Source organism: Cuculus canorus, chromosome 10 (assembly GCF_017976375.1).
Source record: "Cuculus canorus isolate bCucCan1 chromosome 10, bCucCan1.pri, whole genome shotgun sequence".
NCBI classification, from domain to species: Eukaryota; Metazoa; Chordata; class Aves; order Cuculiformes; family Cuculidae; genus Cuculus; species Cuculus canorus.
Genome location: NC_071410.1, coordinates 17,742,765 through 17,768,639, shown reverse-complemented (window position 1 = coordinate 17,768,639; position 25,875 = coordinate 17,742,765). Strand labels below are relative to the sequence as shown.

General features: G+C 52.9%; 2 protein-coding genes across 5 annotated transcripts; both read right to left on the bottom strand.

Moving 5' to 3' along the window:
- Positions 1-749: 749 nt before the first annotated feature.
- Positions 750-5,866, bottom strand: RPS4X (ribosomal protein S4 X-linked). The gene is made up of 7 exons (XM_054075564.1): positions 5,697-5,866; positions 5,410-5,487; positions 4,443-4,623; positions 3,927-4,024; positions 2,301-2,472; positions 1,519-1,676; positions 750-912 (listed from the first exon to the last, which is right to left on the bottom strand). The coding sequence occupies exons 1-7, from the start codon at positions 5,697-5,699 to the stop codon at positions 811-813; spliced, it is 792 nt and encodes a 263-aa protein (XP_053931539.1). The 5' UTR covers positions 5,700-5,866; the 3' UTR covers positions 750-810.
- A 1,100-nt stretch (positions 5,867-6,966) lies between these two features.
- HDAC8 (histone deacetylase 8) lies at positions 6,967-24,929 on the bottom strand. Of its 4 annotated transcripts, none has more exons than XM_054075562.1 (12): positions 24,663-24,929; positions 23,735-23,787; positions 21,438-21,568; positions 20,379-20,520; positions 17,804-17,916; positions 16,714-16,791; positions 15,626-15,734; positions 12,630-12,802; positions 11,084-11,178; positions 9,363-9,468; positions 8,453-8,517; positions 6,967-8,343 (listed from the first exon to the last, which is right to left on the bottom strand). In XM_054075562.1, exons 1-11 carry the CDS (start codon positions 24,912-24,914, stop codon positions 8,495-8,497), a joined length of 1,275 nt encoding a protein of 424 aa, XP_053931537.1. In that variant the 5' UTR covers positions 24,915-24,929; the 3' UTR covers positions 6,967-8,343; positions 8,453-8,494. The 4 variants fall into 4 exon arrangements, 3 of the variants coding, with proteins under 3 accessions (XP_053931537.1, XP_053931536.1, XP_053931538.1); XR_008451428.1 differs by having other exon boundaries at positions 6,968-8,343; positions 8,434-8,517; XM_054075561.1 differs by having other exon boundaries at positions 6,977-8,517.
- Between the last annotated feature and the right edge of the window lie 946 nt (positions 24,930-25,875).

Here is a 25,875-nt window from a genome sequence, read left to right as displayed (position 1 = left end):
GTCTACCCCATGGAGACTCAGCTTTGTAGAGGTGTCCCACCGTCAGCTGCAGAACTGCCCAGGTAGAAAGATCCCATGGAGAGTTGTTCACCGTGGAAAGCTGTCCCTTTCTGGCCCACCCCTGCCCACCTTGCCCTCCAGGGCCCTTCCCACAGCCAGTCATGCCCAACCACACCTCCCATTCCCACACCAGTGCTGGAATTCCCAGGGTTCCCAGCAGCCCATGCCTCTATCCCCGCCAAGTCTCTCCCAAAAGCTGTCCGGCTTCCAGCACCACTACTGCCAGCCCCAGCCAGGGGGCCACCTACATCCTGGCTGTCAGCACAATCCCTCAGGTGTGCCCCTTCCAGAGCAAAAGCACTGAAAAGCAGTGGCTGCGGAACACCCCCAGTGAGCTGCCACCTGCTGGGTGTGGAAGCCCAACTAGCATCAATTCACCACCCAGCCCTGGTGCTGGTCCTGGAGCCTCCCCCACGGCCGGGGCAGTCTCAGAGAGCCTCAAGCCCGGATGGCACTACTGGCCCTGGGGAAGAGTCCTCCTCAGCCCCCAGCTCCTCCAGTACATCCCTGGGAATGACATCTAACGCCTTCCCGGGGCCAGAGCAGCCTGGAGGTTGTCCCACCGCTCCTTGCCTTCCAGGCAGGTAGCTCTGGAAGCTGCCCAGATGGCTGGGAAAGCAGAACGTGGCCTCTCACGGGCCTGGCCCGGCTCCCCCCCCCCACCGTGGGATGCTCCCCAGCCACTCACAGCCATTTGGGAAATGGTTTAATTAAAACACTGACAAGACCACTGCCAGCCTGAGCTGGACTTCAGCCGCTGCTCTGCTTGGCCGCCAGTCTCTTGTCTCTCTCTTCAGCAATGGTCAGGCGGATGCCCTTTCCGCGGGGCAGGGAGATCCACGGCTTGTTGCCCTGTAGCAAGGGGGAAATCATCTCACATCCTGAAACTTCAACAAGGGCAGAAGCTCTCCCTCACAAGCTTAAAGCAGCAGAGGCCAGTCCCTGCTCTTGCTGGGCCATGTACACACAGCCTTCGCACTGGCCCAGCAGAAGCCCCGTAGGAAGTTGCTATGGGTGTGCAGGCCTCTACCTGCCTCTTTTAGTCACACCCATGAAGAATACACTTCAGCTAAAACTGAACCACCACCCCCTCCAACCCGGACAAGAACCCATGGGGATGGAAAGGCAGCAGAGGCAGTGATTAATGGGCACTCAGTCAGAGCAGCTGAGCAGGTCACATCAAGAGTTGAGCGTTGAGCACTGCTCAGCTCCCAGCTCTCAGGTTTTAAGAAACACAGGGCTGCTTCTTGAAAATGCCCCCATTCCCAAAGTTACAGATGCTTCCCGTTCCCAGAGCAGGCAGAACCACAGAGAGTGGAGTCAGAACTGATGCCAGCATTGGAACTTCACTGTGTGAGAAAGCAGCTGTTTACAGAAGACACCAATGCCTCTTTGCTTCAGCCAGCAGCCCCCAACAACAGAAGGAAACCCACCCACCGCGCATTGATGCAGACTCACCTTGCCAATAACAAAGATGTTGGAAAGCCTGGTGGCAAAGCTGTTGCCATTGGCGTCCTTCACGTGAACGACATCAAATGACCCAGGGTGTCTCTCCCGGTTGGTGATCACTCCAATACGGCCCAAGTTGGCACCACCAGTCACCATGCAAAGGTTACCTGGGGTGAAAGAAGATGGATGTGACAGGATCTGGTGCCAGGTACCATGGTGAAGCTCTTCCACTTAGGCTCTTCAAGGAGCACCACCGGAGAAGGGCAGAGACAGGCCTTCAACTGGCCTACAGAGCGACCACCAGAGCACCTGGTTAAACACAGGACTCCTAGCACACCTTGAGGAGCCAAACAACTGTCACCATAGCTTGTACCAAACATTGCTAACCTCCAAGGAGGTGACTCTGTACTACTTATCCTGGCTCACAGTTCTGCAAATGCACCCCTCTCCCAAAGCAAAGAGCCCGGAATCTCCACACAGCTCCCCAGAGCTTTCTTCTCACAGCCCCATGAGAGCTGCGCTGAAACAACCACCAACTCAGTGCTTCTGCCTGGTGCCTGCTTGCTCTCAGAGTCATTTCAAGTCCATACGCCACATACCCCACACTGCGAGCACATGGGAGGAAGTCCTGCTCCAGCTGGAGATGTCTCAGGGAAAAAAAAAAAATTCCCTAGGCCGCCACCACTACCTCTCTAATTTAGAGCAACAATGCCTGGCATTTGTATTTAACTTCCACGCTGCTCTCCAGGGTGGAGAAAAGTGCCATGTTTTCCATGGGATGCAAGTCCTACCTGTGTCAAACTTGATGAAATCTGTGATCTTGCCTGTCTCCAGGTCAATCTGGACGGTATCGTTCACCTTGATGAGGGGGTCTGGATAGCGGATGGTGCGGGCATCGTGGGTGACCAGGTGAGGGATTCCTTTGGTGCCCACAAAGATCTTCCTCACCTTGCACAGCTTGTACTGCAAACATAAGCCAACACAGCTCCGCTGAGGCAGTACACAGCACCGTGAACCATGGCAGCCTTTTCCCCCTGTAAGCCACCAGCCACTACAGGCCTCAGACCCCAGGCAAAGCACCCGGACACGCCAGGCCTCTCAACAGGAGTGCTGTGCCCAGCCCACTGGCCCAGTGATGTCTGTCCAGGGCTGCTGCAGGGCTATGCTACAGCCCCATCGGAAAACACCTATGCATCAGAAACCGCTGCCAACCCTGCACCTGCTCCCCCCCACAAACACAGGCTGCTTTTTCCCTGGAAAGCCTATGCCGGTCAGATTCTTCATTTTGCCCTGAAGCCTGCAGTCACACAGCAGAGGCAGAGACTGCTGATCTTCAGGACGCAACAGACCCGTAACCCTCCTCGAGGGCACCCTGGTTTGCCCACTACCTTTCAACCTCAAACTCCTTCACAGACACTTTCGAGACTCACAGGTCACTGGGGCAGTAGCCAGAGGTAAAGGCTATCGCGGAGGGATGGAGAGGCCCCAGACGCACACCACAGCTGGCTACATCACAGATGCCTCTCCCCTCAGCATCACTGCGTGCCCACAATGCCTTTCCTCAGTGAGGATGTGCAAAGGAGAGCGCAGACTCGCAGCTCTGCTGTACCAACATGCCTGGGTTAAGGAATCACACTCAGGACTTGCTCCTTGACATCCAGGGCCAGACGGCAGTTTTGTAAACACTTCCATAACATATCTATGAAGGAGTTCAGGGCTTCTGCACCACAGGCAGTACCGTGTAGCACCCCTAAAAGAGACCCACAGGAAAGCTGGGAAGGGGCTCCTGATCAGGGAGTGCAGCAATACGATGAGGGGAACTTATTTAAAGCTGAAAGACGGGAGACTGACATGAGATCTCAGGAAGAAACGGTCTCCTGCGAGGATGGTGAGGCCCTGGCCCAGGCTGCCCAGAGCAGTTGTGGCTGCCCCATCCCTGGAGGTGTCCAAGGCCAAGCTGGATGGGGCTCTGAGCACCTGATCCAGTGGGAGGTGTCCCTGCCCATGGCAGAGGTTGGAACTGGATGGGCTTTGAGGTTCCTTCCATCCCAGACCATTCTATGATTCTGTTTCTGATCACCATTAGCTCGTGGAGCCCTACACTAAGGCTCTCCACACCACAGCAGACCCATCCCCACCAGACAGCTCCCTGCAAAGGCAGCCCAGCTCATGCCAACAGTGGTCATTTCAGACAATGCACCTGCAGTCATCTGGGACTGTTCTCATGTCACCTAAAGACTTCCCCTATCAAAGGCTTCGTACCCCAGCCCTGAAGGCATTGATCTTCTCAAGGGTGGTATGGACCCAGCTCTCAGGAAAGACACCCCTCAGCTCCCGTTTAGGAGATGCCAAAGAGGAACCACCACTCCAACCAGACCCAACCAGGCCCACACTTACACCAAGCCGAAGCCCCTCACCTTGGCCTCTTCAGGTGTGATGCGGTGAACAGCAAACCGGCCCTTGGTATCGTACACCAGGCGGAAATGCTCACCTGTCTTCTCAATGCTGATAACATCTGAATTCAGAGAGGGAAATAAAGCAGCAGCTGTTACCAGCTATGTCACCAAACACTGTATTTCAGCATGAAGCACACATTTAGAAAGACCTAAGGCCTGCTAAACAACACGTCAGGTGTAAATGAGAAGGTTGGTGTCCCTTCTTGACCACAGGCTCACATCTTTTACTGGGATACAGTGCAAATTAACAAAAACTGTTAAAGACTGAAGTCTGAACAGCACTTCACACACATACACCTTACAAGTACTCAGTAATGGTATTCACTGCAGTGTACAACTCCAAAATAAATAACAATGACTTATCTTGTTCTTTAACTCCACCATGAAGCTTTTTTTTCCACTCAAATCATGCCAGCCTCACAAAACAGCATCCCCCAGGTGCTGCCTGAAGTACCTGCCCCAGCCCTCCCCGCTCACCCATGAAGCCAGCAGGGTAGGTGGTGTCCGTGCGGACTTTGCCATCTATCTTGATGAACCTCTGCATACAGATCTTCTTGACCTCATCTCCCGTCAGGGCATACTTCAGCCTGTTCCGCAGGAAGATGATGAGCGGAAGGCACTCTCTCAGCTTGTGAGGGCCTGTCGACGGACGGGGTGCCTGCGAACAGAAGCTTTGTACTGGGTGCTCAAGCACAACAGCAGTATTCCCCTGGCCATCCCCAGGGGAAGAGTGCGACCACCTCGACAGCTCTGGCAGCAGCACCCAAGGAAAACTGTGTGGAGCCCATCTACTAAGCAGCCAGCCATGGGCTGCAGATTTCTTGGTACTCAGTGTCTTTGCCCCAAACCGTGCCAGCCCCACAAAACATAGCCCCGAACACAGTTAAAACCACCTACACATCCAACCCAGTGAAGAAAAAATATAACAAAAAGGCTAAAAGAGAGCAGCCAACTATCCCACTGCCCTGCAAACAGGACAAATGCAAAACCTGTTCGCAAACCCCCTAACAACAAGCCCCTCCCTTCTGTCCTGCACTGCTCAACTGCCCCAGCTCACCGCCACCCCAAGCAGCGCCCCTGAGCATGCCCGCACACTCCCTTGGTGAGGCTGCGGTGCCACCCGGGCCCGCAGAGCGGGAAAGGCCAGGAGCAGAACGATCCCAATCCTGACCCTGGCCTCATCCCCTTCCACAATCCCGGCCCCGGCTCCAGGTCAATTCCTAATCCTAGCCCATACCCACCCCCAATCCCAGCGCTGACCTGAGCTCTATCCCAGCCACAGCCCTATCTCAATCCCCATCCCTCATTCCCCGCTCCTGATCCCTCATCCCCCACTCCTCATCCCTCATTCCCCACTCCTCATCCCTCATCCGCATCCCCCAACCCTGATTCCTATCCCCACTCCCGATCCCTGATGCCATCCCCAATCCCAGCCGCCACTCACGAAGACTCCCGTCAGCTTGTCCAGCATCCAGTGCTTGGGCGCAGCCACGCGCTTGAGGTGCTTCTTGGGGCCGCGGGCCTAGGGAACGGACAGGACGCGTTACCGGCCGCCGCCAGGCCCGACCACCCCCGCCTTCCCTCCCCGGCGCCCCCCGCGGCCTCGGCCCCCCCGGCCCGGACTCCGGGCTCCCTCCCGCGGCCCTCGACGGAGCGGGGCGGGGGGGCGGCCGGCGGCGAGCGGCGGATGGCGGCGGATGACGGCAAGGAGCGGCCGCGCCAAGCGCTCACCATGGCTGCGCTCCGCTCGGAAAGGGCCGCTGCTTCCGGGCCAACGAGGATATCGGGGCAGAGCGGCGGGGCGGGAGCGGCGCCCCCTGGCGGGCGGGAGGATCGCTGCAGGAGCACGGCAGAGAGGGTCAGATGTCCCCAAGCTGAGGATGCAGTTGCCCCACCAGAAGGACGGGATCATCCAGAGAGGCCTGGACAGGCTGGAGAAGTGGGGCTGTGTGAACCTGACGAGGTTCAACAAGGCCAAGGGCAAGGTGAGGGAGGGGATTCTGACCCTCTATCCCTCTCTTGTGAGACCTCATCTGGAGTATTGTGTCCAGTTCTGGAATCCTCAACGTAAGAAGGACATCTTTGTAGCTTCCTCTGGACCCATTCCAACAGCTCCATGTCTCCCCATTCCCGGGCACCCCCAAGCAGCACCCGTCTGGATGGTGCGTCCCCATCCAGCCTGGATCCCTCCTATTCTCCCACCGCCTCCCAACCCTTTGGGTGGGAACCCCCATGTCCAGGCTGGGACCTCTACGCCTCCTTCCATTCAGGGTGAGGGGCAAGAAGGGGGTTCAGCGAGTGCCGGGGGGGGGGAGAGGACAATGAGGTGTTGATTGACAGGTGACTGAACATGAACCAACAGTGTGCCCAGGTGGCCAAGAAGGCCAGTGGTATCTTGGCTTGTATCAGAAACGGCGTGGCCAGCAGGTCCAGGGAGGTTATTCTCCCTCTGTACTCAGCACTGGTGTTCAGTTCAAACACTGTGTTCAGTTCTGGGCCCCTCACCACAAGAAGGATGTTGAGGCTCTGGAGCGTGTCCAGAGAAGAACAATGAAGTCACCATCCCTGGAGGGATTTAAAAGACGGGTAGATGAGGTGCTCAGGGACATGGTTTAGTGGTTGATAGGAATGGTTGGACTCAATGATCCAAGCAGTCTTTTCCAACCTGCTGATTCTATGATGCGGGTGGTGCTCTCAGCCGGCTGGAGGCGGATTTGGGTGTGAGGGGGCAGTGGGATTACACTCCAGCCTTTGCCCTGCTCTTCCTGCTCTCACCAAGCTGAGCTCCAACTGTCTCTCCAGAGATGATGGAGGGCTTCTTTCGCCCTGCGCCTCAGCCTCCCCGGCTGTCTGTGGGTGGGCAACACGCCCGGTTTAGCCACATCCCTACCACCCCATCCATGCAGCTCACCTAAACCCCATCCAGCACCACAACGTTTGACACCTGGGGGGCGGGGGCTCCCATTGTTTCCTTTCCCAGTTGTGTTCCTAAAGCAGCTCTGAGGGCTGTGCTGGAAAAAGGAAGGCTGGAGGGGGCAGCTGAACAGCTTCTCTGCTATCCCATACCCCACTTCTGGCTGAACAATCCCCGGGTTCGACACCCCCCCGGGGCACCCAGAGCCTTTGCTGTGCTGGTGGCAACACCAGCCTCCTGTTCGCACTTGCTGCACACAGCTGGGCTCTTCTCACCCCAGCACAGCCAACCCCGGGAGGGAAAGGGGGAAGTCACTGCACAGGGACCATCCCTGGAGGTGTTCAAAGACTCATGTAGGTGTGGCATTTTGGGACATGATTTAGTTGGCACGGTGGTGTTGGGATGATGGTTGGACTGGATGAGCTGAGAGGTCTTTTCCAACCTTAATGATTCCATGATTCTATGACACAGGAGCCAAGTCCAGCTGAACTCCCTCTATGCTGGATTTCCTCTTATTTGGATTGGCAGTGAAAAAGAAGAGATTGAAACAAAGCCAAGCCATGCTGCGGGTCCCTTCACCTTGTTATTTATTCCAGCATAATTAAAGCAACAGGAAAGATGCTTTCCCACCGCGACTGGACATCTTTAAAAAGAAGCAGCACAAATAAAACCTCCATGGGCCAGGGGAAAGAGGGGCCAAAAGCAGCAGAGACCAGGCTCCACGGCCCAAGGCACTGGGAAGGATCTGCCTCAGACATCTCTGTACCTGTCCCCTCCCCAGAATGCTGAGCAGCAGCTCTCATGGGGCACTGTGGCATCTAGAGGTTGGTTCATCTCCTGGGACAGGAGATGACACCCTGCCCTGCATCTCCCTTGACACTCAAGGTCTGGCTCCCCTGCGCAGGATTTCAGGAGCTCACCCCTCACCCTGGTGGTCTGCCCTACCTCATGTGATGGCGCTGGAAGGGACAGTCACAATTGCAACCACAGACCTTCACTTCCTAGCGTTGGCCAGACCTCTGCTGAACACACGCAGTGCTGTGGAAAAGGGCACAAGCAAGGCAAGAAGAAAGGAAAGGGCTGGAGGAGTATTCCAAATATTTTATTGTAAAAAAATTCCCAGTTAAAACCACAACAGCCGGGCCTTTCTGTGGCCAACAGGCACAGTCTGGGCCCTGGGTCCTGGATGGCACTCAGCACCACTCCCTGCGTCGGCAGCTCAGAGGCCATGCTCCTGCCGGGAAGGCAACGTGGCATTGGATTCAGGATGGGGAGGGTTCACTGCTCTGAGAAACCCCTCTCTTAAAAACTATTTAAAATCAGTTGTGAGAATAAACTCTATGGTGTTAAAAAAGGAAAGAGTAACCAGGAAGGCTCTGCTGGCACTGGAAAGCTGTGGCTGGAGGGCCCACGCTCCTGGCCTGGGGAGAGCCACGGAACTCGTGGCATGCAGCAGCTTTTCTTCTTTAGAGAGGAAAAAAAAAAAAAGTCAACCAACCAACATTAATTTCTTCCAAATTTCCCCGGCAGCCACACATTTCACCAGCTGCTCACATGAACACGCTGTCCTCACCACGGGAAGTGCTTTGGTGGAAATCTGAGCCTTCCTTCTCCGCTAAACAACGTGCTTTAGATTCCCTGCAAATAAAAGGAGGCAGAAAAAGGTATTTCCACTGATATTACAGCCTGGACAGAGACAGGAGTGCCACCCCTGTGCGTGACGGACTGGGCAGTGATACAGGAATACCAGCCTCAGGGAATACCCTGTTCCCCACTGGCCCCTCACTCCATTCACAGAGTCTGCTGCTCTCCTTTGAGCCAGACTTGAGGAACTACCAAAGGGAGATGCTGCCACCACTTCTGCTACGAGTTTCTCCTGCAGGCTGATTGCTGGTTCAGGACTCACAGCCAGCACCACAGAAGCACATGCTCCCTCCCTGCTGCCTCCTCCTCCCTCCAGGCTGGATGTGCTGCCAGGAGTGTATAGCACAGATCCCTCCCTTCCAGCTTTGGAGCAATGCTGTTCCTCCTCCCCTCCTGGGCAAGTCAGGGCCTGCCTCTGCTTGGGAATGGAAACCTCAAGACATCCATGGTCATCAACTCTTTATCATGGAGTGCAGGGAGAGGATGAGGGGGAACGGTTTTAAGATGAAAAAGGGAGACTGAGATGAGATCTTAGGAAGAAACGTTTTCCTGTGCAAGTGGGGAGACCCTGGCCCAGGTTGCCCAGGGAAGCCTTGGAGGTGTTTAAGGCTGGGTTGGATGGAGCTTCGAGCACCCTGATCCAGTGGCAGGTGTCCCTGCCCATGGCAGGGGTTTGAAACTGGATGGGCTTTGAGGTCCCTTCTGACCCCAACTATTCCATGATTCAATGAATGTGGTTCATCTTTCCAGTCAGTGAGAAAGACTCAAGGTGCTTTCCTAAAGTCCTCTCTAAAAATACCTGTAAGCCTGAAGCCGGAGCGTTGGCTGGGACAACTCACCTTTGATAGAGTTTAGAATTTCTTGAATTCTCTGTGGCTCATTGCGGTCTGGTCTGCAGCTTGGAGTGATTTCCAGCACATAATCAGGGCCGTACTCTGTGAAGAACTGCAGGGAAGAGGAGAGGAGAGTCAGCAGAGAGGTCTCCAGCTGCCTGAAGCTGCAGGGAGGGCTCTCCAGGGGTATCTGTTTGTAAAAAGGCAAAACCATTTTCTCCATCTCAGGGGCACGTGTAGCTTCACTGCATCAAAGAGGTGCTTCTGCACTGCCTGTGCCCACCTGAAGTCTGCAACCGCTACCAATTCAAGGGCTTGGGAAACAGAGCACAGGGGTGCAGCCAAAACCTGTCTCTCCCAATGGTTTATTAGGGAAAGCTGCTGACACTCATTTTATACACGGTCATCTGCAAACCTGAGTTTTTAATGAACAAACTTTAAATGCTGCCTATCAGGTACCCTTCCTTTTGGCTCCACACCCTCCCTTGCAGAGTGCTGCGCTGACATGACTGTGAAAATCAGTGTACTTTTGAGGTTTATAATTTATCTTTCCTGCCCAAGTGCTGATAAAGGCTGAGAGAATTGGGGTTGTTCAGCCCATAGAAGAGAAGAGCCCCTCCCCAGCTTTCCTGTAGTCCCCTTTAAGTACTTCATAAATGTGGAGATGTTTTGGTTGTTCTTTTTTGTTCCTGATTTTGTGGAGAAGGGCTTGAAAACAAGACAGTTGTGCTCTTGAGATCCACAAAGCATTTGACTGAGCAGCAGCGTAATGGTGTTGGAATAGTCTTAGGAGATCTGGAGGGATCAAGATAGAATTTTCTTGAACATTCAGTGCTGACTGTCCACCATTATGTACTAAAATCAGGGACAGAGTTTAGAATTTTATAAAATGTCTGATTTTTCTCTACTGGCACAGTACTTGTTGTCAGATCTGGCATTATTCAGTAGAAAATATCCTACCCCTTTAATAACATGACTGTCTTAGCCTTTTCTTCTTTATTTTTTTCATTTCAGTTTCCCCAAAACAGGCCGCACAGATGCTTTATTTCCTCACGCATACTGGTCTGAGAGATCCTTTGACAAAGGCAAACCCATCATTCTCACTCTGTAGCCACTGTGGGCTTGGACTGCTTCACATGTGTAAGTTTACTCGTGTACAGTCAACACCACTGATCTGTGGTTTGCGATCTAGTATGAACCTATAGTTATTCCACCCAAGGTCGGTCTAGATCGTGTCCCCTAAGCAGCTGCCCAGCCCTGCTCAAGACTTTAAAAACAGTACTACTGGGATTGAGAGGATTTAGATGCAATTGTGAACAGCACCTGGCCCATCGCCCATTGCAAGACTGCGATCAGAAAAGCTTCAGTGTCGTGTCTGGTACTTGTTGCAATTTGTGAAAGCAGGGCTAAAATGTAAAGCCTTGAGAAAGGCCTGGCTCTTCTCTGGCAAATGTACAGGCACATCTTGAAGAAGTATTTGATTAAAGAGGCGACTCGCCCTTCCTGTCCTCTTTGTAATTAACTGAGACTAGAGTTTATCAGCTTCTGAGAGCCCTTGCAAAAAGCTGCAACCAGCTTCAGGACTTGGGAACAAATACCCACTATGCTGCTAGGACTGGGCATTATTTTGACAGGAGCATCTCAGCCAAAGGGTACTCAGCAGCAAGGATGCTTTTCGGATTAGGGAGAAAGACTCGAGGAGAAGGGAGGGTTTGTCAAAGCTTTACCTCGTGATCAGGGATCTCGGAAGACAGCGTTCTCCCAAGGATGACCCCAGTCAAGTATGCCCAGCAGCGAGCTGTGTTGGCAAGGTTGTAGCCTCCTGTCTCCAGCAAGAATTGTCATTTTGGAGGGGGAACAGTGAGGAAAGGGGAGAAAGAAGAAGGTTTCAGTGGGAGGAACAAATCATGGAGACAATATATGCACTTCACACTGATTCAGCTTATTTCATCCACACAAGCTACACCAAAAACTGCATTTTGCATCAGCCAGCAACACAAGGACAGGTCTGAATGACAATGTCCGTGAGGACAGACCTCCCAAACTGGACTCCAGTTACACTCAGTGTGGCACACGCTCCTCTAGCCACCATCTCAGACCCAGCACAAGACCCTGGCACCACACGCTGGGCCCTCTCCTGGCAACAAGGAGGGGTGTTCAAAGGAAAGAAGTACAAGGGCAGCAGCGGAGACAGCGGATTCCTGCTTTTTAATGCCAGCCTTCAACCCATAAAGCATAGTACACACATGCAGCCATTTGCTGGTGAGCTCTTCGGCGCTGTTATGTTTGAGAGGACAAATAAAAAGCTCATCAGTACAACTTGCAACCACTTCACACTGCACATGCAGCTGGTTATGCCCCATGGCAGAGCTAAGGCAACCTTAGCATTTGCTGTACTGTGTGGGCAGCCAGTATTTTCCCAAAACCCTGCTTGAATCCAAACAAAATCATTCATTGCCAGATGCATAAGGTAGGTTTGGGAACACAGCACTCGTTTTTAAAAAGAAGCACTGAAGGGCTGGCTGATGAGCAGAGATGGAAATCAGAGGTGCCACTGAGAAGCCAGGGTCAGTTCAGCAGGGGTAACAACCTCTGCTCTTCTGGAGCACCTGCTCTTTGAGGATAGGCTCTGAGAGTTGGGGTTGTTCAGCCTGGTGAAGAGAAGGCTGTGGGGAGACTCTAGAGCAGCTTCCAGTATTGAAAGGGGCCCCCAGGAATGCTGGAGAGGGGCTCTTGATCAGGGAGTGCAGGGGCAGGATGAGAGGGAATGATTTTCAGCTGAAAGAGGGGAGATTGAAATGAGATCTTAGAAAGAAATGTTTTGCTGTGAGGGTGGTGAGGCCCTGGCCCAGGCTGCCCAGTGCAGTGGTGGCTGCCCCATCCCTGGAGATGTTCAAGGCCAGGCTGGATAGGGCTCTGAGCAACCTGATCCAGTGGGAGGTGTCCCTGCCCATGGCAATGGGCTGGAACTGGATGGTCTTTAAGGTTCCTTCTGACCCAAACCATCCCATGATTCTATTCTACGATTCTCCAGAAGAGCCAAGCAGCCTTTAACTTGAGATCTTAGGGTCAGCACTAAGACTTGCAGCTGTCAGTGTCAAGGATTTCAGGTCTGTGTGAAAAAAGCACTGCGCCAGAGTGCCCTCTTTACACTGCCCAGCAGTCACCCTGCTAAATTCCAGCCATTGCCAAGCCCAACGTCACGCACTTGAGGAATGGTGACAGGAGGGCAAACCAGTTTCCTTGCGGACATTAGGATGGGCACGCACTCACCTCCTCCCAGGATGAGAGTTGCTAGCTGCCACTGCAGGACATACTTCAGGCACCTGCCCACTCCCTCAGGCGTCATGTTGAAAGAGCACATGGGATCTCCAGCGATGGTGTCTGCCCCCAGCTGCAGCACAACCGCGTCTGGGTTGAAGGCAGCATACACCTCCTTCAGCACGCTGGGGACAGAAGTGGTAGGAGTTACCACAAACAGCTCAGAAGGATGCTGTGGCATGGCCCTGGTCCCTCAGATCCACCGCTGCCTCTCAAGGTTTCTGCACTTTCTGCTCCCACCTGTCTCCTGTCACGCTCCCTCTGCTCCCAGTTACCCTTCTGCCTCTTACTCTCCAGCAGTAAGTTTAGCTCTCAGAGTGCTCAACACAAGGCTGATGACAGCAAAAGCATCACTGAGAATATGGGAGAGGGAGATCTAGTCCTGATCAGATCATTGCTAATACCAGTGGTGAAGGGCCACAAGCCAAATCCAGGGGCTTTTCTCTCCTATGAAAGTCACGGTGAAGAGCAGTCTGCAAAATGACAATCCTAAACTCTCAGACAGCTCTCAACAGGACACGATCGGCAGAGGAAGGCTCCATTTAAGTTCTCATTCTTCTCTCTCCCATATGGCTCTTGAGGCAGAAATACATTTCCCCAGCTCTAGCAGATGCTGAGGTGCAGCGGGGCCAGTGTCCTGGAGACAGTTTATTAGAAGTATTCTCTCTTGCAGAAGGCAATTAAGCGCGTCAGACATTTGGCTTCGCTCCAGCATATTTTTAGCGTTAAGAATAATCAACAAAAGGAACAATCCTGTTCCCAGCACTGTACTCAAATTACAAACCCAAATTACAAGGCAAATAATGGAGAAAACCACGTTCCTTTCACAACAGTGGTTTTATTTTCCTGAAGTAGAAAGCCCTGGTATAAACGCTTTTACTTTTGTTAAGAGAATGTAAGCATTGCCAATTCTTATCTGACATGCAATTAGAAACCACAGCAGGGCCAAACAAGAGAGGTGCTTCCTCGTGACAAAGAGCTTCATTTACCTGCACTCATCCACAGAAACTCAGCCGTTCCCTGCACCCAGTCGAGGAACGCACTGAGCTCCCCAAGAACCTCAGCCCTTCCCTGCACCCAGCTAAGGAACTTCATTGTCTGCCAAGGACTGAGGTCGCCAGTTCTACAAGCACCAAAAATTCACTACTGAAATACAGGCACCGCTGGAAAAAACCTCAACCAGCGATGAGAAAAAGCGTTGGGAAAAAAATTCAACCCCCTCTAAGACCGAATATGCGAGCCTGGGAGAAAACAGGCTTTTCATCCAGCATGCATATTCACCCCAGGTACGGCAGCACAGCCTGGCCGTGCTAAGAGCCTGGCCCCACCACCACAGGCACCCAGGTAGATGACACCACTCATGTTTTGACATCTACTATGCCATGTAGTCCACACGGACTCACCGAGCTAAGCAAACTGAGGCAAGTGATGAAAATCATAGTGCCAAGGACAGAGCAGTCAAATTGGCATAAGCTTCGTTCTTGAAGTGGACCCAGTCAGCAACTCTTCAGATGTCAAGGACAGGATGGACCGGAGCGGATTCCACCCCTGTCCGAGACCCACATTGTACTACCCTTCCCTGGACTAAGGAGGACTGAACCAGCTTCCTTCACACCTTGTAGGGCTTCTTGACACCATGTGCTGCTGATGAAGACTTTGTTTCTCTGCGCTTAGATCTCTGCACACACATCCAGCTTCTGCGAGCTGTCTCTGGGTCCCTCTTGCCCCGTGACCCCCAGACACGCTTCTCCACTTTTGGCAGACAGGCAGCTGACACTGGCCAGTTCAAACAGCTCACCTCCTCCCTAGGAAGTTCTACATTCCTCATGGATCCACGACAAAAGGGGAGATGCATGCGCAATAACATGGACAGAGGAATGTCAGCACAGGAAGGATGTGGAGCATGTCCAGAAGAGGCCACAAAGATGATGAGGGCTGGAGAACCTCCCATACAAGGACAGGCTGAGAGAGTTGGGGTTGTTCAGCCTGGAGAAAGGAAGGCTCCAGGGAGACCTCAGAGCAGCTTCAGGTACTTGAAAGGGGCTCCAGGGAAGCTGGGAAAGGGCTCTTGATCAGAGAGTGCAGGGACGGGATGAGGGGGAATAGTCTTCTGCTGAAAGAGGGGAGATTGAGATGGGATCTTAGGAAGAAATGTTTTGCTGTGAGGATGGTGAGGCCCTGGCTCAAGTGCCCAGAGAAGTGGTGGCTGCCCCATCCCTGGAGGTGTTCAAGGCCAGGCTGGATAGGATTTGAGCAACCGGATCCAGTGGGAGGTGTCCCTGATAAAGAGCCTCTTCCCACAAGCTACAAGTCTGGAGAGGTTTCAGCCCACAGCGTTAGAGCCAAAAGGTGTGTGTGCTACCATGACCTGTGGCTCTGTACTAAGGCTCCTCTCCCCTAGAAAAGGACAAGCCCCACAGCCTGGTTTTAACATGGGCAATGGCTTGCGAGGTTCACCACCAATTGAGTGAAAGAGGGGCCAGCCAGGAGGCAGCTCAGTCACCAGCAGACATTCAGCTTTCAGCCTTTCGTTCTCCCGGCACAAAAAGAAGGTGCTTGGAAAGCACATTTTGCTCAGCCCCGAGCGTATCTTCCACAGGTGGTCAAGGTTCAGAGCCCTTATTTGAAGAAAAATCATCTAGCCCTACATCCACAGCTGAGAAGTATTTGTCCCTTCTCAGTCTCCCCTTCAACACACAAGGCTGATCCATGGCAAAGAGACCCCCCCAGCCACCCACAAATGCCGCTACATATTCAGTTTGCCTAAGGATTCAGACAAGACTTCTGAGACCTCTTAAGGTCTGGTGTCCATTGTAATCCAAATCTGTAAAAGGAGCAGGGCAAAACTTAAGGAAGGACTGTAACTAAAAATAGTAAATAAAACAAAATCTGAGCAGTCTTCTCCAAAATCCCATTCAAATAAACTACGTCAGAGCAAGAGGGCTTACGTTTCACAGATCTGGTAATATTTCTCATCCTGAATGCCATCTTGGATAGGTACGTTCACACTATAATAGCGACCTTTGCCCAGGCCAACATCTGTCACATCCCCGGTGCCTGAAAAACAGAAACATCCCATGGTTAATTACTAGGGAAAGGGCATCAGCAGCAAGAGAAATGGATGGGATGTCTAAGATGAAAGCAGAGAGCCAAGAACTTTAGCACGCTTATGGGAGAGTCCACTGGCCACCACCGATAAAGGAGAGGTTGGATGGACCTGGTCCTCACCCTCTGCCCAATTCTGTCATGCAGCTTTCAAGGGCTGCACACGGGCACCCAGCAGTGGCTCTGCCCAGAGCTTAGCAACAATCAGAATGGGGGAAATCCCAAACATGTAGTTCCCCTCTTTCATTCTCCTGGGTCAACAGAAGAGGCAGCAAGTCATGTCTGCTGGACAGAAGGGTTGGGACTTGCCTGTGCTGGGGCCTCGCCAGTGATCACAGAATCATGGAATGGTTTGGGCTGGAAAGGACACTAAGGCTCTTCTGGTTCCAACTCTGTCATGGGCAAGGACACCTCCCACTGGATCAGGGCAACCAAAGCCTCATCCAATCTGGCCTCGAACACCTCCAGGGATGAGGCAGCCACCACTGCTCTGGGCAACCTGGGCCAGGGCCTCCCCACCCACGCAGCAAAACATTTCTTCCTAACATTTCTTCATATCAATCTTCCCTTTTTCAGTTTAAAACCGTTCCTCCTCATCCTTCCCCTGCACTCCCTTATCCAGAGCCCCTCCCCAGCTTTCCTGGAGCCCCTTTCAGTTTTGGAAGCTGCTCTAAGGTCTCCCCACAGCCTTCTCTTCTCCAGGCTGAACAACCCCAACTCTTTCAGCGTGTCTTTGTACGGGAGGTGCTCCAGCCCTCAGATCACCTCCAGAGCCTCCTCTGGACTTGCTCCAGCAACTCCGTGTCCTGCCTGTGCTGAGGACTTCAGAGCTGAATGCAGGGGTCCAGGTGAGGTCTCACAAGAGCAGAGGGGCAGAACGGGTGAACCAAATTAGCACAAACTGCTAATCTGAACTGCTAGTTCAACTTGCCTGGGAAAAATCCTGGTGAAAACTTATGCAGAGAAACCGTCATGACTTTCGAGGTGAAACTAAAGGCATCTTCAACGCCTATCAGAAAAAGTGAAGAGAAAAAAGCTTTCATGCATCATTCACATAAATAACAGAATCTAAACACACAAGCAAGCCACTTGATAAACACGGGGCAGTAAGCAGAGCAGGAAGAGAATGAGCAAAGCAGAAAACCAGGTGCATCTCACTAAATCCTTCCTTGATTAACGGAGACCTGAAGTGCTGCAGAGCTTAGAACTGAAATGAATCTGACAGGCCTCACGCTAATCAGCACTGAGTGGATACCTCAGGTCAGCATCCACATTAACAGCGTTTGGCCTGCAAGGCTCGGGGAAGGAACTAAGCACGGATGCCTTGGCCAGAGTTTGGCTCTGAATAGATCCAAAGCTACCAGGCTTCTCTCACTTTTTCTCAGTGCTGCTGCCTTCTTTTTTCCATAAATACATAGTAAAATAGTGGGCATAGAGCAGGAAAAGGCAAACTCAACAGAAACCAAATGTGGGGGGAAAACGGAGTGAAACATACCATAAAATTTAAAAGAGGAGGAAATGTTAAACAGTGTTGAAATAGTGGCCTTGATGGAGAGACCAGTTTCAGCAAGGCCAGCCCTGGCTTTAGTTTTATAGTATTAAGCCTTCTCTTAAAAGCACCATTTACTACTGACTGCTTTCCTCTTGCACTGGAGGCATTAAACCATTAAGCACTATTTAAACACTTAAGCTATTCTGCTGGGATGGGAGGCAAGGAACTGGGGGAAGCCCCTGCTGGAGAGCCACTGGCAGAGGGGATTACTGGCATGGGAACATGCTGCTTCAAGCTTAAGGTCCAAGACCATTGCCCAGAAGATCCAGAGAGGTCTGATGAGCAGCATAGGGCAAATCCATAAAGGAGAATGAGGCAGAATGGATTGAGGGAACCTGACTGCACTGAAAGGAGGTAAAGCCATGGCTGCCGCAACAGGTAAAGCCCTACTGCCCTGAAAGGCCTTCATGTCTTCCACTCTTCCTCCTGAGTCTGTGTGACTGTGCATGCAGTCTGCGCTGAGCCTTACCATCCCCATGGTGCAAATCCAAATCGATATAAAGGACACGGTCAAATTTCTGGCGCAGCCGCAGGATCCCCAAGACTGCATCGTTCAGGTAACAGAAGCCAGAAGCTTCATCTCTGTGGAAACAATGTCCATTAGGTTGAACATCACCTACATAATCACCACTGACTTGAGTGTTACCACTTTCACTCTGCAAGTCTCCATCCTGCAGGGATACACAGAAGAGGATGAAGAGCCAGATGAAGCCCAGCAGGGACCAAGGGATGGGTCATGAGCACCTCAGAGCATGGCTAGGAAGCACAGAGAACAGGACTGCTTGTGCTGATGGCTTCTCAACCCTGGGCTTGCTGGCAGCTGGCTATGTTGCAGAAAGGCCCTGACCCATGGAGGGTGCTTGGCAGGGTTCCTCTGACCATTTTGCCACTGCACCAATAAAACGTTAGCTTTCTGCACTCAAGATACTATAAATATGTTCACAGCCCCTTGACTCAAACGCACTTTGCGCTGTATCTCCTCTCCTTCTGCAGCAAGAGCCCCCTGGACAGCCCTGCTTGGCCATTTTCCTGCGAGTGCTGGACAGGCACAGGCAGGAGCCACTCCAGCCCTTCGGTCTTGGTCCCAGGAAGGTCCTGGCAGTAAAAGGCAGGTCTAAGGCAGTCACAGCGCTCTGCTGCTCTGTTCCAAAGTCTCAGGGTATGAAGGTTAAACCTCCCCCAGAGCTCTCTTTCCCTTCCTCCCCAGGAAAATTCAAGTAGGATGGCCCACATGCAGTCCTTTACAACACAGCTCCTGGGCTCAGCTAGAACAGAGCCCTGGCAGCTAAACAGAGGAAAGACTTACTCCCTGAGATACATCAGGAACATCTTACATAATGCTGGCATCAAAGGAACAAGAAAGTTTCTTAATCTCTCCTCCAGACTTGCTTCGAAGTCATGTTCCCATCATCACTTAGCACTAGCCTATACGCTCTTAGATCATGCTGGAGATCTGATTTAAACCAGAGCCATTCTAGGACTCAAAGATTTCTTCTGCTACTGCATCTTGTGAACCATGCAACTAAGATAAACAATAAAAGAAATTTTTTAAAAAGCCATCCCTCCCTCCTGCAAAGAGGAAGAGGGCTTGGCTCAGCAGGGATAAACGCTCTCCTTCCTCATCAAGCCATACTTGAACTTATATCCACAAAAGTGCTGACCAGGAAAAGGGTCCTGCAGAGACACTGCCATTGCTGGAGCGTGCACACCACTATTATAAATCCAGAGTTCCTCTCTCAGGTCAAAAAAGTCATCAGAGCAAGAAGAGGCACCTGCGCAGCCATGTAACAGCTGCTACGGCTAGACACATAGTTCCTGCTAGTTTCTGGATCTGTTACATGGATCTGTGGAGCTAGTCCAGAGGAGGCCATGGAGATAATCAGAGGGCTGGAGCGCCTCCCATACAAGGACAGGCTGAGAGAGTTGGGGTTGTTCAGCCTGGAGAAGAGAAGCCTTAGAGCAGCTTCCAGTCCTGAAAGGGGCTCCAGGAAAGCTGAGGAGGGGCTCTTGATAAAGGAGTGCAGGCACAGGACAAAGCAGGGATGGTTTTTAGCTGAAAAAGGGGAGTTGGGGATGAGATCTTAGGAAGCAATGTTTTGCTGTGAGGGTGGTGAGGCCCTGGCCCAAGTTGCCCAGAGCAGTGGTGGCTGCCCCATCCCTGGAGGGGTTCAAGGCCAGGTTGGATGGGGCTTGAAGCCCCTGATCCAGTGGGAGGTGTCCCTGCCCATGGCAGGGGGTGGAACTGGACGGGCTTTAAGGTCCTTTCTAACTCAAACCATTCTGTAATTCTATGATTCTGGGGGTCCCCAGGGAAATGGAACAGCACTACAAGGGCCAGTTAGCTGGGGACAAGGATGGGTGGTGTTTTGTTTGCACTGGCAGACAGGCCTCATTTTTTGGGAGGTGGGTGACAAAAGTTAAAATAAAACATACTGCTGTGGAAAACTGGCAAGCCACGGAAACAAATTATTTTATCACTATAGAATCACAGGATTCAGAGATGAAATTTTTACCTCCCCTTCTGATCTGGAAGATCATTATTGACATTAAAGCTCAGAGCAAAGAGCCACCTGCAGAGTGTGGAGAAAAACAGAGGTTCACCTGCACTCTTTCTAACCTCTAATTAAGAAACCAACAAGCCACACAAAACAACGTGGACAATGTGTTGCCGTGCTCCCGTTTTCTTCCAAGTTGGGAGGGGCACCAGTAGTTTCCCTCTCCACAGCTACTTTATGGCTGTGGGCTTTGCAAAATCAACTCTTACTTGACCTCCCAGAAATAACCATATATCAATGGATGGCAGGACACCTCTGAATATACCTGCCCTAGATCCACGCTGCCATCCAGGATTGCGTCAGTAACCAGGCCTCTGCCCTGCACTCTGCCTCTTTCCTATTTACCTCCTACCTTCTCTCACCCCTCTCACACCTCACTCTCTTCCAGCCAAATCACCACACCCTGAAGGTTCGCAGGGAAGCTGGGAGCTAGGAGGCAGGGTTCAGACATCAGGCAAGAAAACACAAGGGAAGAAATTGTTTCCTTACTTCTTTGCATGATGCCACCCTCCAGGCCAGTTAATCGCTACCTTGCACTTGCCGTCCAGCAGGCACTGGGCTGCAGTGATAGTGGCTCCTCCCACGGCTGCGGCATACTCAAAGATCCCTTCAGTAGCCGGACAGTCATAACCTGCAGGTAAGAGTTCAAGAGTTTCAGACACAAAAGGCTTCTCCTCTGGGGGAAGCACATTCCCTTTGTTTTGAGTAAACTCTCTTCAACTGCCACCCTAACTTTTTGTTTCAGGTGCAATGAAGAAGCCACAGCACAAAAGCCTCCCAACAGGGATCGGATTTGGGCTCACACAGCAGATTTAGAGGATGTAAGTAAAGAAAAAAATAGAGTTTGCATGGCAACGTTTTCATAGTGGTGGAGACTGCAGAGGTGGGTTCTGCGAGGAGACCCCAGGAGCTGCACCCATGTCAGACAGAGATGGCTCCACAACAGATCCACTGCTGGCCAACACTGAGCCCATCAGCAGTGCTCGTGGTGCCTCTGGGATAACATACTGAAGAAAGGGTAAAAACACTGAGCAGCAGCCAGAGAGAGGAGTGAGAATATGTGGGATGAACAACTCTGCAGACACAAAGGTCAATGGAGGAGGGGGACGAGGTGCTCCAGGCACAGGAGCAGAGATGCCCTTGCAGCCCAGGGAGGTCTCCACGGTGGAGCAGAGATTCCCCTGCAGTCCAGAGAGGTCTCCATGGTGGAGCAGGTTTCCCTGCAGCCCAGGGAGGTTCCCGCGGTGGAGCAGAGATCCCCCTGCAGCCCAGGGAGGACCCCACAGCTCCTAGTGAGCAAGAGACAGGCTGAGCTACATGGAGACACAGCACAAGGCTGACAGTTTTCTCTGCCAGCAGTCATGAAATTCCAGCCTGGCAGGTGACTGCTGGCTGATGGGGTTCAACAACACCCCATCACAGAGCATTTCCCTCTACAAACAGACCAGCAGCCCACCTGAACTCACCCCTCTGCCTAATCTCAGCTCCAGCAAAAACATCCTGGACTCAATAATCAGTTCATCTCTTGCTGAAAATAAGCATTCTCACCCAGTCCATACTCCACGGACTCCGGATGGTCATCATCCCCCTCCTCGCTGACCTTCTGCAGGTGCTGCAGGTAGGCATCCGTGTGGAAAGTTGCCATCTCCTCCATGGAGGCCACTTTTGGCTTGACTATCCTAGGCAGAGAGGAGGAAGGGAGCACATCAGGTTTGGCTGGAACACCCAGCTTTAACCTCCTCAGACTAGGAGTTGAGCTGGAATGGGCCTTTCCCCCAGCTTGGCACTGCCTGCTGTGTCCACCCCAAAGAGGAACACCTGCAGGTGCTGCCTGCATCGACCTTCGACCTTTCCTCTTTGCTTCATGTGCTTTTCCCTTTTCTGCATGCTCTCGCAGTCTCCCCAGCAGATCCAACATTCTGGTTACACACAGACGAAATAACAGAGTGAAAACATCCAGGCCCAGCCTCTGACGTGCTCTTAACGCCACCCACATTCAAAACAGAGCTGTCCTCAGCAACTCGTACATCACCTTTCCTGGGTTTGGGCACCTTGCAATCTGCCTGAACCAACCTCAGAATCATGGAATCATTAAGGTTGGAAAAGACCTCTCAGCACATCCAGCCCAACCATCAGCCCAACCCCACCGTGCCAATTAAATCACGCCACAAATTGCCACAGCTACATGGTTTTTTGATTCCCTCCAGCGACGGAGGCTACATCACTGCCTTGGCAGCCTCTTCCAATACCTCAACACTCTTTCAGTGAAGAGATTCTTCCTAATATCCAACCTAAACCTCTCCTGGCACAATTTGAGGCCATTTCCTCTCATCCTGTCACTCATTACTTGGGAGAAGACCCCAGCACCCACCTCATTACAATCTCCTTTCACAAGCTGCAGAGAGCAATAAGGTCTCCCCTCAGCCTCTTGTGACACACTGAAGCCCTCACCAAACCTCAGGCTTTGGGGGCCCACAGTGGCAATGCAGTACAACTCTGTTCCACTGGAACAACACAAGAATCTCCCAGCTCCAGGCTTGCTCAGGTGCTGAGCTCACCCCACGACAGGGCAAATAGCTATTTGGGTCTGCCTCTGCAACAGCACCTGCAGCCCTCTCAAAAGTATGTACTATCAAAATGACCAGAAACAAAAAATTCTACCCAAAGAAGTCCCAGTAGGACTTTCCAGCCCTGATGAACGAAAACATGGGATTTTTTTTTTAATGAGATGCTACATAAGAGAGGCTGAGCTAACCCTTTTCTGTGCCTCTTGTTTCAGTTGCCCTTGTAAAATGTATTTTTAATTTTTATTCTCCCAAGTTACAAGGGCTAGGACAAAAGCAAATGGCCTCAAGTTGTGCCAGAGGAGATTTAGATTGTATATTAGAAAATACTTTTTTACCAAAAGAGGGGTGAAGCGCTGGTAGAGGCTGCCCAGGCAGTGGTGGAGTCTCCATCCCTGGAGGGGTTAAAAAAACATGTAGATGTGGCACTTGAGGACAAAGTTTAGTAGGCACTGGTGTGTTGGGCTGACGGTTGGACTCAATGAGCTGAGAGGTCTTTTGCAACCTTAATAATTCTATGATTCTTTCCCTTCACGCCCCCCAGCAGCAAGAGCCTGAGGAGGTGGGAGGGCTCTCACTCTTCCTCTGCAGACCTCATCTTATCTTCTCTCCCAAACAGCACCAACACCTCACAGAAAGTCTCCCAAACCAACCACAAAACAGCACGTCCCCTCTTCACACCAACACCAGCCAGTGGATCTGGAGCAGCACCAGACAGATTCTACACCATTGCTTCTCAGAGCCACAAGAGCAGCAAGTGACAGCGCGCTCGACTGAGAAAGGACAAGGCAATTTGTATTCCATTAGACAAGGAAGGACAACCGTAAACTACACGTACCATAATCTTGAGGAAAACAAGCAGACTTTCCTTAGATCCTAGAAATATGCTCTGCTTGGGCTCCTATACTTGCGCTGTCAGCAGGGACAGTGCAAGACCTGTGATTACTCAGTATTGTCCACACCTTAGCAACGGCAATGGCTTCAAGTTGCACCAGGGGAAGTTCAGATTGGATATCAGGAATTATTCCTTCACTGAAAGGGTTCTCAGGCACTGGAATGGCTGCCCAGGGAGGCAGTTTAGTCCTCATCCCTGGAGGTATTTAAAAGCTGGCCAGCCAAGGTGCTCAGGGATATGGTTTTGTAGCGGACAGGTACAAATACACTTTGTATCGTATAAACTTTGTATATATGATCTCAACAGTCTTTTCCAACCAAACAATTCTGATTCTTTGATTAGCAAGAGGAGGAAACATTCTCTTCAGAGAAAATGGGAGCACTTACTTCATGTGGTCAAGTAAGGAATACGCTTCGATCAACGAATGCACCATACTGGCCTAGAGAAAAGAAAAATCAGACTGTGACTGTGGCTTTAGGAGAGCAGCACAGTGACTGGGGTACGTGACCTGCAGCCAAAGGGTCACCGTCACCTCTCCCGGCCTGTGCAGGGCCCTGGACAAGGGGGCTACGGCACTCCGGCTGTGTCAGGAGAAGCACAGCAGTGCACAGCTTCCCAGAGGGAAGCTTGGGAAGCATCACGGTTGTTTCCCAGCCTCCACTCCTGGCCTGTGTGCCAGGAGGGATGGCACTGACCCCCTCCTCCTGCGCCTTCCCCAACCTTCCCGCACCCTCCTGCTGCCCCAGGGGCCGGCAGCCCCCCAGGAGTCCCCTTCCAGCCCAGGCCTCCTCACTGTGCCCCAGAGAGCCCATTAACCTTCTAACCCCCAGAGCACCTCAGGGTCCAACAGGGCCCATTAACCCCCCCAGCTCCCCGCAAGCCCCCAGGGCCCCCTCCCACCCCAGGCCTCCCTGCTGCACTCCCACACAGCCCGTGAACCCTCAGCCTCCTGGAGCCACCTCCCACCGTAGGCCTCTCCGCTGAGCCCCCATATGGGCCCTTAACCCCTTGCCCAGCCCCGCTCAAGCCCCCGGGGTCCCCTCCCACCCCGGATCCCCTTGAGACCTGTGACACCTCCTTCCAAACCACGGAGCCCCCCAGGATCCCCTCCCACCTCGGCCCTCCCTGCTGCGCCCCCGGAGAGCCCGGGAACCTCCCGGAGCCCCCTTCCCACCCCGGCCTAGCTCCCACGGGGCCCGGGAAACCCCCCAGGCCCCGGCATCCCACGCCACCCGTGACCCGCCCCATCCCCGGAGCCCCCCAGGGACCACTCCCGGCCCGGCCCCCGCCCCCCGAGCCCCGCCAGGCGCTGACCCTCTTGGGCACTTTGCAGAGGGAGTCGCAGAGGGCCACGTACTCCGAGCTGTACACATAGACCGCAGCCGCCGCCATCGGGACCGGCTGTCCCGCGCCGGGGCGAGCCCCGGGGTATGCTGGGAACTGTAGTCCCGCCCGGAGTATGCTGGGAACTGCAGTTCCTCCCGGGGTGTGCTGGGTGCGGTAGTCCCGCTTGGTGATGCCGAGAGCCGCTGTCCTGCCTTGGCGGACCGGGAGCTTCGGTCCCATCGGGAACACCGGAGTGCCCCTGGGAACACACCGGGAGCTGTGGTCTCACCGGGAGCACAGCGGGAGTCAAAGTCTGGAGCAGCCACAACTTCCCCGGGGCAACCTGTGCCAGGGCCTCACCACTCTCATTGTGAAGAAATTCTTTCTTATGTCAAGCCTAAATCTGTCCCTCTACAATTTATACCCATTGCCCCTCGTCCTATCACTACAACTCTTTGTAAACACCCCCCCCCCCCCCCAGCAGTTCCATCTCCTTCTTATGTTAAGGATTCCAGAACTGGACACAATACTCCAGATGAGGTTTCACAAGGGAGGAATAGAGAGGCAGAACCCCCTCCCTTGCCCTGCTGGCCACGCTGCTTTTGTGGCAGCCCAGGACATGGTTGGTTTCTGGGCTGCGAGCACACGTTGCCGGCTCATGTTGAGCTTCTCATCAATCGGCACCCCAAGCCCTTCTCTGCAGGGCTGCTCTCCATTACATCATCCCTCACCATGTACTGAAAACAGGGATTGCCTCAACCCAGGTGTAGGACCTTGCCCTTGGCCTTGTTGAACCTCATGAGATGCTCACAGCTCCACTTCTCCAGCCTGTCCAGGTCTCTCTGGATGATCCCGTCCTTCCGGTGTGGCAACTGCACCCTCAGCTTGGTGCCATCTGCAAACTTGCTGAGGGCGCACTTGATCTCGCTGTCAATATAATGGATGAAGATATCAAACAGCACCGGTCCCAGTACGGACCCCTGAAGGACACCACTTGTAATGGATCTCCATCTGGACTTCAATAGACGAGGAGAACGGTTTTCAGCTGCAAGAGGGGAGACTGAGATGAGAACTTGGGAAGAAATGTTCTGTTGTGAGGGAGGGGAGGCCCTGGCCCGGGCTGCCCCATTCCTCGGCTGTCCAAGGCGAGGGAACTCGCCCTGCCCATGGGGGCAGGCGTCCCGCCTTGGCCCCGCCCCCT